This window comes from Cyprinodon tularosa, unplaced genomic scaffold, assembly GCF_016077235.1.
Source record: "Cyprinodon tularosa strain WSP-4 unplaced genomic scaffold, ASM1607723v1 ctg237, whole genome shotgun sequence".
NCBI classification, from domain to species: domain Eukaryota; kingdom Metazoa; phylum Chordata; class Actinopteri; order Cyprinodontiformes; family Cyprinodontidae; genus Cyprinodon; species Cyprinodon tularosa.
In genome coordinates, this window is record NW_024038885.1 from 194,663 (window position 1) to 214,304 (window position 19,642).

General features: G+C 37.9%; 1 protein-coding gene across 1 annotated transcript; it reads left to right on the forward strand.

The window, feature by feature from the left end:
- The first annotated feature begins 491 nt into the window (after positions 1-491).
- etnk1 (ethanolamine kinase 1) lies at positions 492-18,670 on the forward strand. Its single transcript, XM_038287201.1, has 8 exons — positions 492-1,080; positions 4,061-4,320; positions 5,338-5,469; positions 6,304-6,446; positions 15,292-15,375; positions 15,458-15,618; positions 16,219-16,292; positions 16,458-18,670. Exons 1-8 carry the CDS (start codon positions 934-936, stop codon positions 16,528-16,530), a joined length of 1,074 nt encoding a protein of 357 aa, XP_038143129.1. The 5' UTR covers positions 492-933; the 3' UTR covers positions 16,531-18,670.
- The last annotated feature ends 972 nt before the right edge of the window (positions 18,671-19,642 follow it).

Consider the following 19,642-nt stretch of genomic DNA (forward strand, 5'->3'; position numbering starts at 1 on the left):
ATACCTTTACTGCATTTATTTTAAAGAAGTCATTAATGTCGGATGTGTATTTTCAAAATTCAAAAGCATACTACTGGTAAATGTGATTTCTGTGGAAAATATGAAACAATAGAACATGTTATACTGGAACGTCAAAAATATGAGATAGTTTGAATGTATTAAGGAAAAGATTAATTTATCAGATATTTTGAGGAAGAATTTGGGGAGTAAACATATAGAAATACAGTTATTAGCTTTTTAACGAAAACTAAATAATTTCATAGAATTTGATCATAGAGAGGATGAATGTGTGTATGATATAGATGGATATATATAAAGAATATATATATATATAGAATATATATGTTTTCATTAGCAGATAGTCCATCAAGAACCACACTCCAAACCAGTAAGTGGCGGTATTTCTACTAAATGTTTGTTGCCAACCGCTAATAAATCCAAGAAGAAGAAGAAGAGGAACGGATGTGACGTTTGGCATAACGTGATGGCTACGGTAGTGCGTGAGCTTGTGTTTTAATCGTCAAGGACTGCTGGTTAATGTGGGATAATTTAGAAAACCAAAGCTATGTTTCCAATTAAATTTCTTTCAATGTGTATTCCTTTTGTGTGTTTAAATTATTTTAAGTTCAGTATTTTAACACGTTAAAAAAGCTAGGGTTTAAATTAGGTACATTTAGTGCTTTAAGCTTTGGCAGCGGTGTACGCCGATACTATAAACAAGTAGCCCTAATGGTTCCTTCCCTATCAGCGTCGGAGGGACTTTTTTTTTTTCCAACCGGTGGGTGGTTCTTTCTGAGAGGCGTTGCCGCATACGCACTGCAGCTGTATTATAAGCCCGCTGCTCCTATACCCTGTTTTATACCGAGCGTACTCTGTTGCCACTTACAGAAACGTTAGTCTTACTTTGTTAGCTTGTGATACGTTGCCCTCGCAATGGCCGACTTCATTCACGTCCCAGAAGAAGCTCCCGTTGTTCCCAAAATAGACGTGACGGTCGATGAGAACGACTACCGACCCGGTGCGCTGCGGCTAATGAAGGAGCTCAGACCCAGCTGGAAACCGTCCGAAATCAAAATGAAGGTAACATTTATTCATATTAAAAAATCTCGTATTCCTATTTGTACTGCAATGTATAATTACTCGCTTTAATACGTGTTTTTTCCCGCTACCGTCGAAAACTGACATTAGCTAGCTAGGTCTCAGTTTTGAATAAATGTCACCGGTTGATGTCATATGAAACTGGCGGTGAGCTGAGTGCTGAAGGACAAATATTATTAATAGATCTATTTCAATGCATTTTGTGGGATTAGGCAGTGGTGGGTAAACGTTTAAAATGATGCCCAGTCAAATATGGCAGGCCTTTGTAATTAGCATCTCTGTCATCTTAAAACTGCTGCTATCTACGGATGAGGATTAGGGCCACTGAAAAAATTAAAAGTAAAAAAGTTAACTGGTTTTTAAATTTTATTTCAGTATATGGGGAATTTTTCTCAGAATTCTGACTTTTTTTTTCTCAGAATTCTGACTTTTTTTCCCTCAGAATTCTGACTTTTTTTTCCTCAGAATTCTGACTTGTTTCCCCCCCCTTGAATTCGGACTTTTTTTTCCTCAGAATTCTCACTTTAATCTCAGAATTCTCGCTTTAATCTCAGAAATCTGAATGTGTGTGTGTGTGTGTGTGTATATATATATATATATATATATATATATAGTTTAAATGTTTTATTCCATTTTGTTAACCTAAAATCTGTATTCTAGCGAACATTTATTCTGTATTTTGAAGAGTTATAGCCGTTTTTATTTCTTTTTATATTTGATTTTTCATTGTAAAATGCTTTTTTTTTTTTTTTTTTAGGTTGACAATTTTAAGATCTGTCCAGGGAGAACAGATAAAAAATTGCCTTTTGGCTAATTCTGGTGCATTTGCTGGAATGCTTTTTAATGTACACTGTCCCTGTCAAATAAATGAATCTATATAATATAATTTGTAGTACAGAAAGATTTTAGCAAACAGATTCTTTCAGACCAGGGCTATAAATGTGTCGTTTTTAAGCCTTTAGGATGGTTATAAGGGCCTGGAAAGCTTTAGAAGACATTCACATTTTTTTTTTTTTTTTTCACAACTATAGCTGGAAGTGTAATAAAACTTAATATTAATGTTTACCAGACTACGCTCCAGCTTTAGATGTATTAGACTTTATGCTAGAGTTAGAGGACTTTCTGTATTGTTTGAAATGGTGATATTGGCTTTTTTTGATCCATAGTTGCTTGGGATGGTCCCTCAAATATCTAAAATCACCACTATGATTGATTTGTAGCGTTAGAAAGGGCGACAAGCCAGTTCTATACCAGTCTTAAGAGATCTGATGGATTCTAAAAATGTTAACTTCTAGAAGTTTCCACACATTTCTTTCCAGGAATTTGGAAACTTCCGGATGTAATGTCGACGGCCGTGTGAGCTGACCTAGAGCATTTGCTTACACGGTTTGCATAATTGACTTAATCTATTCCTGTTAAGTTGGCTGATGTCTCAAAGTTAAACGGTACCTGTTCAGGATGTTGCTGCAGATAACTGCTGTGAGTCACACTCAGACGTACTAGCAGTCCAGCAAATTTTTCCTCTCACGTGACGACCAGGAGGTGTGGCTCAGCTTTGTAAACACAGCCAGGATGAAGATCACGTATATGCTGATTTTGCCTGCGTTAATCTATGAGGAAAAGTCGGGGGTTCAGCAAATACCTCTCATTCCTTTGGCGTGGAAAAATAAAATTCCACACAATCCTGTCATTCTTCGTCAGTCCTAGACATGGTAAACAGTCAGGAGGGATAATTAGGCGGCTGTCCCCCTATAGTAAATTTCCAGTTAAATTGTGCTGATCGGTCATTTCAGATAAGCCAAAGTCAAAGAGTTATTTAATTGTGCTTCGCTTTATTAATGTTTACCAGATCCTCCCCATCTGATCTTATGTAATATTTCAACCCTTAAAGGACAGAGTATGTTTTTATCCTTGCAACCATTTATTCATTTGGCTTTTTTCTACCACTTGTGTTAAATAATGAAATGCCAATTTCAATCAGCTCAATGCAGGGAAAAGTCAGGCATTTATTTGGAGCTGAAACAATCAGAATAATCATCAACCAATTTAGTAATCGATTAATCATTAACTAGAGTATAGAGACTGTAAAATATCCCTTTAGCTGACGGAGCGACCCATTTAGAGCTGTAATTAATATCAAAATTGTAAAAGAATATATAAACATTTCGCATTTAAGATGAAAAAAATGTTTTCATCTGTCAATATGCCCAATCCAGAACTCCTCAAGTGGAAAAGCTTTAATTTCCTTGGATTTACTTTCATAAAAAAATCTTTAGGGAACCATTGGTTGCCTGATTATTAATTGATTATTCAAAAAATAATCAACAGCTTAATCGATTTGCAAAATACTCATTAGGTGCAGCCCTAGATTTAGTTGTCACTATATCAAAAAATGTCTAAATATACCCCCCCCATTTTAATAATAAGCATTATTAGATGTTAGTTTACCAGTTTCTAATTTGATGCTTCACATTTAAAGCTTTTTTTTTTCCGAGTGAAACAATCGCTCTGAATGTAATGAAATAATTAAAAGAAGTACAATTCTAGGCTGGCTAAAGTAGAATCTACAAAAAATTATGATGGCGTGTTTAAAGCTGCAACAGATCAATTTGTTACTCTTCTAGTTACAAATACAATAAACATACATTTACCTGAATTTCATTTATATATTTTTTTTAAATAGACTGTAGCTCAGTTTTTTCCTCTGCTGATAGCTCACCAAAAGCAACGCGGTTTTTAGGTTTTTATGCCAAGGCTTAGAAATGATAGTTTGCTTAAAATAAATCAAGCAAACAGCCTTTAAATTGTTTTTATTTTGGTGTCACAATGTACATCAAGAAAATTAAAGTTCGTGAAATCTGCTGCAGCTCTTTGGACAGTTTTGGTTTGACGTTTTACCCCCATAGTTTTCTGAAGTATCCCCTTGTTCACAGCCTCTCTGTTCTTGTCTTCCTTTCTGCAGTTTTTCACTGATGGAATAACCAACAAGCTGCTCGGCTGTTACGTGGGCGCAGTCATGCAAGATGTGGTCCTGGTCCGTATTTACGGCAACAAAACTGAGCTGTTGGTCGACCGGGAGAACGAGGTTAAAAGTTTCAGAGTGCTCCACGCACACCGCTGTGCCCCACGTCTTTACTGCACCTTCAACAATGGCCTGTGCTATGAATTCCTGCAAGGCACTGCCTTGGACCCTGAACACATACGCAGCCAACCTGTTTTTATGTAAGAGAAGAGAACAAGCTGGGAGTAGTACTGCACTGACGATGTTTTTCAGGTGGACTTTCTTGCATCAAAATAGATTCAATCTACTTTTTACCCACTGATCAAAGCATTATATAGCTGCCATTCTTACAGGCAAAAAAAGGATAGGGTAGCTCCGCCCACCGTGCATCAAACTTGTACAAGCATCAAAATTGAAGCGGCATGTGCGTTTTTGCTACTCTCGCTGCTTTAGGTGTGAACGTAGCATAAAAGTGGCTAGCTTCCAGCCATGGCGTCCTGTACGAGCATTGGGGGGTGGATTCGTTCATGCGTCAGGGTACATGCACAGGGGGGGAGGGACAAGCAGACGACCATGATTGACGTGTCAGGAACCAATTGTGTACAACGGAGCGTGTTTTGTGATCGGTTAGGCTTATTCATTGATTTCTCACTGTAGTGGGGACCATTTATTTTAGTTTCACTTCCAGACCTTCTATTTCACTGCTTGCTAAGCAGCTGTGGGGAGATCTTTAAGCCACATGGTAAAAAATGCGTTAGAAAATATCTCCTACTGCACCTTTAAACAAGACACTTACTGATGTATTTTTATAGAAGACGACCACAGATCATCTGTTCATGTAATCTTTTTCTGAATGGGACAGCGTTTTCACAACCTACATTTCTGATGCAGTTACAAATGTTTGGCCTGCATGCACCATAGTGAGGAGCTGCTGTTATAAGTTTACATCACACGGCCAATGTTGTTAGTTTATGTAAAAACCATGCATTGGATTAAAAATGCCTGTGATTTTTATTCTATAGTCTGTAATGGAGCAAAGGAAATGCAAATCTTTCTTTGATCAATCAGCACATTAAAAGTTATATTTCAAACTCCAGTCTATATTTGAACATCTATAAGCAGTTTTAAAGTGACTATCCATATGTTTTATGTGGTATTTGTTTACAAAGACATCTTTACAGATTTGGTGTTTTATGCACTCAAGTTCAAACCTTTGGATTTTCACTTCTGTGTTGCAGGCTTATTGCGAGGCAGCTGGCCAAGTACCATGCCATCCATGCCCATAACGGCTGGGTACCTCGCTCTGACATGTGGCTCAAGATGGGCAAATACTTTGCCCTTATTTCCAATTGCTTTAAGGAGCATGATGGGTGAGTTCTTGACTCAGTTATTCTAAAAGCCCTTTTCATTATTCCCTCTGGAGCCTTGTTTCAAAATAGTTAAAGAATTCAAACATGAAATCAAGTTAGTTTTTAGGAATACATATGCATTAAGTTGTCGATTGTCAAGTTGAAAGAAAAACAGCAAACAGGTTTAGCTAGCTGTTAATTACAGAGGAAAGACGTAGCTGCAGACATGGGAAAATGGTTCAAAAATATCCCATGATTGGCAAAATCTGCAAAGTAGTAACCCTTATTATTAAAAACAAGTTCAAGCTTTTATTTTTTATTCCTCAATTATCACTTTAAATTTATTGTTCACGCTTTTGCTCCAGTGGTACTTTGAGACGGTCTGAAACATTTGTAAGTCCAAAGCATTAGTTACGTTTTTCAGTTCAGGCCTTGCTGGCATTAAATGCACTTGTTGCTGCATGAACAACACTTGTTGATGGCCCGGTATCTGCATCCTACTCTTCCCTTTCATAAATGTCATCACTGTCAGTTTGATACAGTGTTCTAGCTTTTGTGCAGATGTTCACATCCAGCATAATGTTGTTTTTTTTTCTGCAGTCATTAATCCACAAAGCTAATGCAGGCTCCATCCTTACCATGGTCCTGTTGCAGACAGTTTTTGCATCCTTAATAAAACTTGCTGCTGTCATCCTTATGTTATTTTCCTCCTCCTTTATGAAATTAATGGAAGATTAATTAATTCTGTAATGGCGACCTACAGCCACATAGCTTCTACCCTCCTTTAGCGTGTCCAACAGTCTAACTTCTTCTGGCTTTTGGGCCTGTCTATAAGTGCCTTTTTTCCCCCTCTAGGTTGAGCTTGGAGGTTCCCAGCCCACAGGCCCTCCGGAAGGAGCTGCTGTGGCTCCAGCAGAGTTTGTCTTTGCTGGACTCTCCAGTAGTTCTCTGCCACAATGATCTTCTTTGCAAAAACATCATTTATAACCAGAGGGAAGGTGAGTATGAGCTGCGGAGGTGCAGAGCTTCCCGTGTGATTGGGTGGTGGTGGGATGTTTTATTGGGCAGGGGTGCTTTTGGTGGATACCCTCAGATGCCCTCTCTAGCTCGGTGTTTGAACTAAGCCTAAATGCTGAGTTAGGAAAAAAAAAAAAACAGATATTCCCTTTGTTTTTGTTTTATTAAAGCTTCTAGGTACGGTTAAAATCCAACAGAGCTTAACTATCGTTGTAAAACGTGTTAATTACAGATTCAATTTAAAGACCTTTCTATATTTGATATTTAGTCTGAACTATTGCTGCTGTTACTGAACAAACTTTAGCATCAAATGGTTTCACACACTCTACATGAGCTTATTCTAAAGAGGAGGTAGCATTTCTACTTTCTTGGTTTTTATTTCTTGTAGACATTGTCCTAAAGAACCTTTACACAATCAGATGTAAATATTTATTCTTTTTCTGGCTAACTAGTAGTGCTGTTCTAGGTTGTTGCAGATTTCTAGACAACAAAAAGAAAAGAAGTAAAGATAAATGGATCAGTGAGGTTAATTAGCTGGATTGGTTGACTCTCCTTCGCTGTTTAACGATGGGTGAGGAAGTTCTCACAGCTCCTTGTGTCCAGCTTTTCTCCCCTAGGAGCCACAGCGTCGCCCTGCCCTGCCCCTCAGGGAGGGATGGAGAGTGAGCCCTCTGCTCAGCCTAATCGGGATGAGTTCATACATACAGGATACACATTTCTATTCAGTCCACCGGTATATTGTTGCATCAGTAATTGGATCCCAGGGAGGCCTTTATAGTAAAACAAATGTGAGGGTTTGGTATTCCTTTTATTTTTAGGACATTATACCCGTTGACCAGATCAAAACCAACGATTCTGTTCTTTCCGCTGTTTACCTCCCTCTATTATACAATGAAAAGCTAAAATATGTCCTTTGAAATACTTTCTACTGTAAATTCTCTCATTTTCTTCAAATCTGAAAAAATGTACTTCTGTTAACATGATTTTAATATATAGGTTATGGAGTTTAGAGGAGCATTTATGTGAGAACTGGTTTTAAAAATGTTAAAATAGTTATTTTTGTTCTTATGGGTGTAGTTGGCGTGAACTTCAAGCTGATCTTTAAATTGTGAAACCGGCATCCTCAAAACAGTTTGTTCTCAGCTGCAGAACATGTGGAAACGGTACAAACTGGTCCAGCGTCTTGCAAAAGCCAAAATTATCTACAGAATGCATCATTGGCTCAGTCAGATGTAAAGCTATTGCGTAAAACTACTTATGAGCAACCCAGATCACCTGATATAAGCTGATGTCTATGCAAATACAGAAATTAAAATAAACAGGCGGAGCTTGGATCTAGAATTATTTTAGATTTTTATCAGATTTTTTTTGTAATGGGTTCTTTTGTATATAGAAATAACAACCAAGTTATTCCTCTTGAACTTTTTCACACACATTACAGACAAATGAGTCAACATAATTTATAGGAAATTTTATGCTCCAGATGCTTAGCTACTCCAACATGCTGTGCAATTATCACCCCCTTTTTACTCTAGTGAAATCTATTGCAGTCATTTTGTTCCATTTAGGCGTAAAGTGTTAACGACCAAATGGTAAGAAGATCACTTAGAAAGTGGAAATTCAAAGATTAGGTTGTGCAGAAGTTTGACACATGGTCAGGTTTTAAAAATATGTCTTCAGAGCTTATTTATTTCAACTATAAGTTGTGCCAAGAAGATGCGATGACAAGTTTTTACAAGATATATGGGAAGAAAGATGTTTCAGTTAGATTGTAATGTAGCATTTTCTTCCTATAATGGGAGACTTGGCATGGCAAGATGTAGGGCATTGTTGGCAGCAGGCCCTGATGTTTGGACACTGTGAGAGAATGGTTAAAACAAACGTGTGAGAGTTTGTGTGAAAGATGTTTTTGCCCAAACCTTTTCATCTGCTGCACAGGGGGGGCTATAGCCATTGCCCGGAGGTGTTCAGTTGTGTCCCGCTAGGACCCACACGCCGGCTGGTAACCCACCTCAAAGTGTCTTTCTCTCTAGTCCAGCCTGAAAAAAAAGTCTTCGTCTCTATTAGTGCTGGGCGATATGGAAAAAATCATATATCATGATATATACTATTTTATATCACGATAATGATATATATCGCAATATGCTCCAATTGAGTACATTTTCAGCAAATCTCTGAAAAATATTACAAAATAATATAATTGCTTACTTTTTCAACTTTATTTTGAAGTGACATTTATAGAACTGTCACAAATTAGAAAAATAAATTCTAGTGCAACAATATATATGCATAAGATGAGGTGGAAGTATGGCTACAGTATCCTTCACATTTTTTCAAATCCTACGGGTATTTAAATTAAATTACTGTGGTTCTTCTTTAGGTATTAGAAGAGGTTTGTCGTGTTGCCATCGGGTAAGGGAACAGTCTTGTAGCATAGTTTGCAAATGTTGTCTGCTCCTTGTTGGACTTGTTAAATCCAAAATGTAACCAAATCACAGATGTGCGCCCTCTTTTTGGTAAAATTTCTTTATCTTGGGTTGCCTGCGTAGCTGTCTCTGTTTGTTGCGACCACAGGTTTAATACTTCAGCCTCCTGCGTCTCCAACTCTCATGAGTTAAGTAACGTAAAGCATGTCGCAAACCCGCGTGTGAGTCAAAAACCCGTAAAGAAGCGTCATGTTGCAAAAACCACAGCACGCCGCTTCTTTGTGGATTATTATTATTATCTTATCTAATCTTGTTTATCACTTATAAGCTGTGTGTAGGCTACGTGGCTACACTAATACAATTGTCATAGTCTACCATGGGAAATATTTGCATGAATACGAGATACAATTGTGTTAGAAACGATAGAAACGATAGAATAGAATTAGCACGATAGACACTTTTCTATCGTCCGTACGATATGTATCGTCTTATCGCCCAGCCCTAGTCTCTATGATGTCAGGTTTAAGGATTTGATGATAAAGTAGCTAGATTAGGTCTCCCATCAGAAATGTAATCTGCGTTTTTAATCTATCAGCAGGCCGGTCTAAGTAAGGGTTTGGATTTTGAGATGAACCACTTCATGTCTTACTGCTTTCCTCTTGGCTCATTTTGTCGAAGCTAGCTTTTTATATTTTCAGATAAACGACCAAGGCAGCAACACACAACTTAAAACCAATTTTTTTGGTTGATTAAACATCAAAGTTAAAGGAATAGTACACCCAAAACATGATTAGCCTTCATTTTCTACTCACCCCCATGCTGAACAACACTCTGGAGTATTTTTTTGATATCTCAAATGCATCTGGAGATCTGGGAGGCTTCTTGCTGTCTGCTGACATTCAAATAATGGAGGTCTATGGTGATCGAGACAGAAAGGTCCATAAAAGTCCACAAAAAACGTGTCAGTATTCCTCCATACTGCTCGTCCAATGTATTCCAAGTGTCCTGAGTGGGTAGCATCCAGAATTTACTCGAAACGAAGTCATTTAGAATGTTTTTAGAGCATAAACAGTAGTGTATAGGATTTCCTGAAAGCGTGCACATGCGCGCTCACGACGCTATGGAAGCCGGCAGACCAAACCAGCGCATTCAGCTCGGCAAAGAACTCATGCTCTTCCTCAACACTGAAGTCCTCAGACATTTTTCTTTCGTTGTTTCTTTCTTTGCACAGGTAAACAGCACTTTTCTTCTTCTACGCTTGCATTATCGGCAGAGCAGACGCTGAATGCGCACTTTCATCTGGCTTGGTCTGCCGGCCTCCGTAGCGTCGTGAGCGCGCATGTGCGCGCTTTCAGGAAATCCTATACACTACTGTTTATGCTCTAAAAACATTCTAAATGACTTTGTTTCCAGTAAATTCTGGACGCTACCCACTCAGGACACTTGGAATACATTGGACGACCAGTGTGGAGGAATATTGACACGTTTTTTGTGGACTTTTATGGACCTTTCTGTCTCGGTCACCATAGACCTCCATTATTTGAATGTCAGCAGACAGCAAGAAGCCTCCCAGATCTCCAGATGCATTTGAGATATCAAAAAAGTACTCCAGAGTGTTGTTCAGCATGGGGGTGAGTAGAAAATGAAGGCTAATCATGTTTTGGGTGTACTATTCCTTTAATATGACGCGCAAGCAGGGAGCTTAGATAGGTTATGGAGTTTAGAGGAGCATTTATGTGAGAACTGGTTTTAAAAATGTTAAAATAGTTATTTTTGTTCTTATGGGTGTAGTTGGCGTGAACTTCAAGCTGATCTTTAAATTGTGAAACCGGCATCCTTAAAACAGTTTGTTCTCAGCTGCAGAACATGTGGAAACGGTACAAGCTGGTCCAGCATCTTGCAAAAGCCAAAATTATCTACAGAATGCATCATTGGCTCAGTCAGATGTAAAGCTATTGCGTAAAACTACTTATGAGCAACCCAGATCACCTGATATAAGCTGATGTCTATGCAAATCCAGAAATTAAAATAAACAGGCGGAGCTTGGATCTAGAATTATTTTAGATTTTTATCTAATTTTTTTTTTTTTGTAATGGGTTCTTTTGTATATAGAAATAACAACCAAGTTATTCCTCTTGAACTTTTTCACATTAAAGACAAATGATTCAACATAATTTATAGGAAATTTTATGCTCCAGATGCTTAGCTACTCCAACATGCTGTGCAATTATCACCCCCTTTTTACTCTAGTGAAATCTATTGTAGTCATTTTGTTCCATTTAGGCGTAAAGTGTTAACGACCAAATGGTAAGAAGATCACTTAGAAAGTGGAAATTCAAAGATTAGGTTGTGGAGAAGTTTAACAGATGGTCGGGTTTTAAAAATATGTCTTCAGCTTATTTATTCCAACTATAAGTTGTCCCAAGAAGATGCAATGATAAGTTTTTACAAGATATATGGGAAGAAAGATGTTTTAGTTAGATTGTAATGTAGCATTTTGTTCCTATAATGGGAGACTTGGCATGGGAAGATGTAAGGCATTACAGTTTACCTTTGAAAGGAACAAAGAGGCTAAACTGGATATTCTTTGGGGTAGGCACTAGGGGTGTAAATAATAATCGTTTTGTATCGATGCATCGATCCAAAAGCCGACGATCCGATGCATCGACACGTCCGCAAGATAATCGATTAATGTTTTTTTTTTCCCTCCGGTCTATTTTTATCCATTTGCTCCTGGGCGTAATTCTCCCTCCCGTGCTGCGGTGCCGCTAAACCTATTTTGCCCTCCTACCGCGCTTCCTGGTTATACTCTTACAGCAGTTTGTTGCAGCAAGCTTCACACAGACATTTTTAAATTATGCTCAGTATTGAAGCGTGGTCTGGGCTACACGCTGTGGGTCTAGATACGGCCGAGGCGATGAGGAAGTGGCGGCGAGTTTAGTCCGACGACGGAGGGACAATGGGGCAAAAAGAGCGGAGATTCAGCTGGAAAAAGGCTCCCAGCTTTCTCGCGCACCTCGCTCTTCTAGCGGGTCAAACTTCACGAGTTGTTTTCCGCAATTTCGGTCATAAAAACAAAACAAGCCGCCCTCCTGTCTGAGGCACTGTTTGCGGTCAGCTACAATCTGGGAGAGGAGCAGCGGAGCGTCTCTCAAGGGGCGGTGACGTCAACACTCTGGAGCTCTTCTTCTTCTTCTTTTTTTTTAATGGCGGTTGGCAAACAACTTATAGTTGCATTACCGCCACCTTCCAGAATGGAGTATGGACCAGACAAACTATTATATTCTCCCTAAAATACCCGTTCTTCTTAGAAAATTAAAAATACTACCAAAAACTACATCCCCAGATGACCTTTGAAACAATTCCCTTATATCTGTCTAACTCTCTACACAACATCTCTCTTTCCTGAATATATTTTTTACATTCTAAAAAAATATGTTGGACAGTTTCTCTGGAGCCGAGGTATTGCATTGAACTCATTACACTGATATTGTGCAGTATTTTTGCAGTATTTTTTGATGCAACTTTTCTACTTCTGTTATTTGCTGTTGTTTCTAAAGAAAATGCATAATGATTTTACAGCTTTCATTGATTTATTTCAAACTTGAAACTTTGTTTAGCCTGTAAGGTGTAAAAAAAAAAAAAAAATAATAATAATAATAATAAAAAAATTAATCGATTAATCGAATCGAATTGTGGTGTATTCTTAAGTATCGAAAATAATCGAATCGTTGGGTCAGGAAATCGATACTGAATCGAATCGCCATGATGGATGTGATTTACACCCCTAGTAGGCACAAAAATCAAAACAATTTTGCTGCCAAGCGGCTTCCTGTACATTTTTTAACCATCAAACTTGTCAGACCAAACTGATAGAGAGCAAAGGGCCACTTCCTGTATCAATAAAGTAGAAGTGCAAAGTAATTTGTTTAGTGTTATTCAAAAATAATATTTACTCTTGTTGTAAAAAGGACAGAAGCAAGCTGGTTTCAATTTGTCTCCACTGTTCATGTAATGTAAATCTGTAGAGCAATACCCATAAGTGGGCCATAGAAGTTTTGTCACATACAGAAGCAGCAGAGGTCTTATCCTATTGGGTTTTATTGTGGACCAATGGGAACAGAGCACTAGGAGGGGGGTGTACACATTATGGGGAAGGGGATTGTTGGCAGCAGGTCCTGATGTTTGGACACTGTGAGAGAATGGTTAAAACAAACGTGTGAGAGTTTGTGTGAAAGATGTTTTTGCCCAAACCTTTTCATCTGCTGCACAGGGGGGGCTATAGCCACTGCCCGGAGGTGTTCAGTTGTGTCCCGCTAGGACCCACACGCCGGCTGGTAACCCACCTCAAAGTGTCTTTCTCTGTAGTCCAGCCTGAAAAAAAACTGTTCTTCTCTATGATGTCACGTTTAAGGATTTGATGATAAAGTAGCTAGATTAGGTTTCGCATCAGAAATGTAATTCTGGGTTTTTAATCTATCAGCAGGCCGGTCTAAGTAAGGGTTTGGATTTTGAGATGAACCACTTCATGTCTTACTGCTTTCCTCTTGGCTCATTTTGTCAAAGCTAGCTTTTTATATTTTAAGATAAACGACCAAGGCAGCAACACACAACTTAAAACCAATTCTTTTGGTTGATTAAACATCAAAGTTAATATGACGCGCAAGCAGGGAGCTTAGATAGTCTAGGAATTATATGGATTTCATTTGGACCTGGAGCAAAAAAGGATAACTCCCGGAAACACACAAATACCTAGTTTTTTGGGGTTTTTTGTCCAAATACTTCTGTTTCTTTGATGGGCAAAATACTGTTAACAAATGCAAGTAGATGTTGTCCTTTTTAAGAGCAAACCTTCGCATGATAAATACATATTTATGGACTCCTATCAGTCCATCTCCAGAGCAATAATGTGCAGAACTGCACAGGTCATAATGATGTCCATTATCAGCCACATTTCTCCTGCTAATCCAAGACAGACTCATTTTTCCTCTCCTTCCTTAGCACTGAATGGTGGTTGGGTTTGCATGCTCATCTTAGTGACCTCATACTGAAAACATCCTGCTGTAACGAATTACAGATTGGAAGACAAAACAGTTTTAGGATGCAGCTTTGGAAAAAAGTTTAAAACCTGCTTAGTCGGGAGTTCCTGGAGTTTAATGCTCTGTTCATTGAGGTAAACTAGAAAAATTATCTAGAAATAAGTAAAAATCTCTTAAATTAAGTGTATTTACCCTTAATGTGGGTATGTAAATGAGATGGTCTGCCAATGGATTTAGTATTTTTACTCTTCAAATAAGATATTTAAATAAAAATCACTTGAAATAGGTCAATGCAATTGTTTTCTTATTTTAAATGTAAATTATCTTTTTCCGTAGGCAAAAAGTCTCATTTACCTCCTCAATTCAAGAAAAAATACTTATTTTAAGAAAAAAAATGACTGATCTAGATTTAGATTTTTTGCAGTGTAGTCTGGATTCATACATCAGCTGTTTCAGTGGCTAAAATATCTCGACACTTCTTAAACTCTGCTTAGAATCTAAATATTTTTGTAATGAAGTCCAAACTCCTTGTAAACTGTTGCGTGCTTCTGTTATTTTTCACATAAATTATAATTATTACCCACAATTAACACAACGCTAATCCTTTTTTACCATGTAGACTAAAAAGTCTCCAACACAGCCTGATTCCCACACACTGCATTCCAATTGGTTCTAACTATGGTGTGTTGCTGTCTTGCCTCAGACCCGTTGCTCTTTTCTTTCTCTCTTTTTTTTTTTTTTCTATAAACATCACCCTTTCACCTTCTACTTCTGTTTTTCCAGCTTTTCCAAAAAGCTTTGTCTGGCCTGCTTCCCTTTATCCTGTGCATGTATCCAAAACAAATCCTCACCGGGAAATCAGCACGCCCTCTTCCCATCAGACCCGTGTTGCATCACATTTTCATTTGTCAAGTGTTTGTCTGCATGTTTTTACTAAAATCTGTTTTGACTTAGGTGAAAACATAAAAAACTTAACTGAAAATATTTTTTCTCTGCTTTTTTGACTACTTGTAGCTTTTTCACAAAATAAAGCTGAAACAGTTTAGATTAAAAGCTGATACTTTGTGAACTTGATGAAAATGACCTTTCAGTGTGAGTTCAGACTTCACTAGAAGTTTTTTCCCTCTCTAAAACCTTGTTTAAAAGGAAACATTTTAGAGGTTTCTCTTGTCTGGAATTTCCTCTATTCCATCCTCCTCAAAATGCAAACTCTTACTTCTCGCCCTGCAATTGGCTGCCTAGACATTTTATCAGTTTTAGACTATTAAAAACTTCACCTTCTGAGTTATTAAAGGAAAGCAACATAATGATTCGGTCACTTTCTGGTAACTGCCTCTAATCAACGCTTCTTCTGTCTCCAGGCAGTGTAAAGTTTATTGACTATGAGTATGCAGGCTACAATTACCAAGCCTATGATATTGGGAATCATTTCAACGAGTTTGCAGGTAAGTGATTCTATATGACGGCAAATATGTCCTCCTGCTGTGGAGAAAGTCTCTAACGTTCTTGGTTTGCTAAATGTTTTAGGCCTGAATGAAGTGGACTATAGTCACTACCCGCAGCGGGCCTTTCAGCTACAGTGGCTCCGCTCCTACCTGGAGGCGTACAAGGAGCACAAGGGTCAGGATGGCGAGGTTACTGACAAAGAGGTGGAGATTCTTTATGTTCAAGTCAACAAATTCACCTTGGTAAGTGTCTGAGTGAATAAATGTGAGATATGATCCAACAGAACAATAGCTCTTTAGTCCCAGAACTCACTCCTAGTGTAGAGGAGTGTTTTTACTGCATCAATATACCATATTGATCATGTAAGAAAGTTTCAGCTTTACTTCCTCCACTGTTCTTAGTAAACATATCTGACAGGGACTCTATTAATAGCTAATGATTATTTATTTTGAAGACTTCAAGGAAAACAAACCTGTAGTTAAAATGGCGGCGGGGCTCGCCGCCGAAGTGTTATGTCTCATCTGTTGTTAGATATTAGTTTACCTTGTTGTACCAACAAGCTTTCTTGTTCCAAAACAATAGGAAAAATGAAGCTGCTGAAAATCCTTGGGGCTCTTTTTTTTTCTCACTATGACCCCTGCTGCAACAATAAACAAACATTTCAGTGGATGTGGGTTAAACAGTAGATGGACAGGACAGCTACCTTGCTAGCATCTTTATTCTGAGGTTTCTGGTTTTTTGTCGTAACACGGGGCAAACGTGGAGCGTGGGTGGATGAAGCATCTCTCACCTGTTTAGTAAATAGAAAGTGACCTTTGATATTCTTGCTGCTTTGTTTCCAGGCGTCTCATTTCTTCTGGGGTCTCTGGGCTCTGATTCAGGCCAAGTTCTCCACCATCGACTTTGACTTCTTGGGGTAAGTTTCTATCCTATGATAAGCTCTGATTCTTTTAGGATCTGTGCTGCAGCAAGCAGAAAGTTTCTGCCATTTCAGCAACTTATTTGGGTACAGAATGTCTTGTTCTGTATATTTTTTATCTCCTTGCTGACGCTGTTCTGTTATTTTTTGTTCTACCTGAAGATATGCAACGCAGCGTTTCAACCAGTACTTCAAGATGAAACCAGAGGCAGCTGCACTGACGTTACCAGATTAAAAGCAGCTCCTGTTCTTTCATCTTCCTGCTTTCTCCCTGCTCCTCATATGATGACTGCAGGGCGCCCTCTAGAGGACTGCCTGAAGAATAAATCCACTTGAAATTCCTGTTTGGTCCATTTTCACAGACTGGATAGAGAGCGGTCCGATCATCTGCAAATGCTGGAAGTCACTTTTAAGATGGACAGATTTAAACCCTTTTATAATGTGATGCACATGTGGCTAAATCGCTTTTTTATTTAGTAGTTTCTATTGTGTCTTGGATGTGAACATCAGATCATTATACTGTACTTTGTACCTTTTCGAGAAGGTAACCTTTTATAGGTGACCTGAACACTAATTTGATTGTTTTTAGAGATGAAGTGAAGGCAGCATCAAGCTCCGCCCCCTTCCTCAGTTGCTCTCCTGTGGTTCACTAGAGTAGCACCACTCTGCAGCTAGTTGGGACCTGCTGTTTTTGTCTCCTACAGGTTGTAGGGAAGCATTTAGTGTTTACTTCTGAAGTCGCCACTGAGTTGAAGAGTTGTGCATCACTTTAGTGCAGATTTCTCCCTTACTTTGGCACTTAAATGATTTACATATTAATGGCTTCCAGGAAGGCACCTCAGAGGGATCGGACCATTCCATGTTCATAAGGTCAGTCATACGATAGGTCAGCAGATTTAACTCTCTAAGAGACTGAGCTCTACTGTTTTAGACCAAACATGACGCTGTCTGTGGTCTCTTTCTGTACTTCATACTGACGGAATCACTCGCACACAGTGTGATCTTTGGATTAATTGAACTTGTGATATTTGAGTTAACATTGGGGTTTGTTAAAATTAATGGTCTGGAAAATGGGAGGAGCTTGTCTGTTAAGTCATAAAGAGAAAAACCAGATTAAACGAATAAAAATAGCACTAGATTTATACAAAACATTTAGATTAAACGGGATCTAATACATTTAAATTATAACCGTGATAAATTCTGCTGTTAAAAATGTAAAGCATTGCTTATTAGATTTATATTTTATATAATTTGTGTTGTGATACATTCACTAACGGGAAGATGCAGGGTGATGATGTATAACACTGACTAGTCTGGAATCTAGCCTGGTCTTGGCTGCTAAACACATGTCATGCTTGTTGCTTTTGCTAATGTCTGTAGATTAAAATAAATGTGAAGCAACAAGTGGGGAAGGGGCAATGTTGCATTAATCTAAATGTCATACAGCTGGAAAAAACTGGTCACTTCAGCAGTTTATCTGGCACCTCATTAAACGGACCATACATTCTAGTTTTATTTTTTTTTTTATTTAACATTTCTAATCTTTGACAAATTCCGATGTCACTAAATGCCTGGTTTAAAATTACAATTGGATGAAAATGGCTTTGTACAGTTACTGAAAGCTTTATGATAGTGAAAACTGATTTCTTTATCAAACAAGCCAACAACAGATTGCTGCCCCTTTGCTCTAATACTGTGTACATTTCAGGACATCAGTGATGTATTTCTTTTTTTTTTTTTTTTCCTAATGATGGAAATCCTGTTTCGCAAACTGTCCATTAAATTTGGGATTGAATTTGTTGAAAATGTTCCTGTTTCTGCACATTACCTGCTTATGAGCAGGTATCCAAGGGTTAGTTTTGCTGTGTAACATTTTTTAAACACCACTTAGTGAAGCTAAAAGCTTTAAAGCTCACTCTTTAAATTCCTTATCATTTTTTTGTGACATAACTTCAGAATAAAAGGACAGTTTTAGGTGAACCCAACGCAGTTTAGATTGATGAAAAAGGTTGGAGAGTACTTGGAAGAGTACTTAAAGCAAACTCTTATTTCACAAATGTTTAGTAATTATAGGCATTAAACCCATTTCTGTCTCTAAATCTGTGATCTTATTTCTGTTTTCTCATGATTACATTTGTCAATATTTTATTTTCACTAACCAATGTGCACCTAAATATCTCTCCACTCTTCTATGTACAGCAAGCAGATGGAAAATATCTTTTGTGAATAGAAATGTACATAGCAGATTTATTTTCATTTGTTTTTTTATTGTTTTAAAGACTGCATCAAATAGAATGATTGCCTCGTGTAAGAGGTTTTCTTGGATGAAATGAAATGATTATGCTTTTTTGAAAATAAATTGTTTACGATTGAAATTGACTGTTTTCTTTGAAGGGAGAAAATCTGAGTACTTCACATTACCTACTAAATATTTCTATCCAGTCTGAAACTAATTATCTGCAGGTCCAGAAAGCTTTTACTCAAACATTTAGCAAGCTTTTAACAATAGCAGCTGACCGTCAAGTTGTATTTATATAAACAAGATAGTTCTGAGACTTTGTCACAGATCTACTAAAGCTGTATAAAGACAGGAAAAGATGAGGTAGACTAAGTGGAGAGTGAAAACTTTACAGCACTCAACCTAAAATCAGCAAAAATCATAAATCTGCTGTGTTTAGAAAGATGGTGACAGTGATGAGGCTCTGCACCTTCCAAACGTTCAGTCTGGTTATCGTTAAGCGCAATTGTTGGTCAGTGAGGTTTTATGATTATTGTTCATTTCACTATTTGGTGCACAACCTTATTGCACCAGAAACCTGATGCTTTAATGAGGTAGTTCCACACATGACCACAGGATGGCGAAACAACCCAACAAAAAAGATAAACACACTAGTTAATCCCAATAAGCAGTCAATACTATCACAAATTGATATGTTTGTGTTCATTCATTTGTAGATGTAACAAAAACAGATGTGATCCAGAGGTTAGGGACCGGGCTTAGGAAGAATTTTTGGTTTGCTGTTCCCTTGTAGATGAAATGACCTACAGAAAAGGTCTAAGGACTTTGCTTGACTGATCCTTCAGTTTCAGCTCCTTGCTCTGTTTTTTTTTTTTTTTTCTTTTTTTTATGTTTGGTGATATGGTAACAGATCTGAAACTATCAGGATCCTGTTCTTCCACAATTTTTGAACAGGTTTTCTTACATTTACCATTATCAAAGCTAGTCTGTGCTGGTGTGGTCCCTACTAAACTTAAACATACAGTAGTTACACCTCTTCTCAAGCATCCAGGACTCGTTCGATCTACATTGTCCAATTATAGGCCTATTTTTAAGCTAATATTTATTT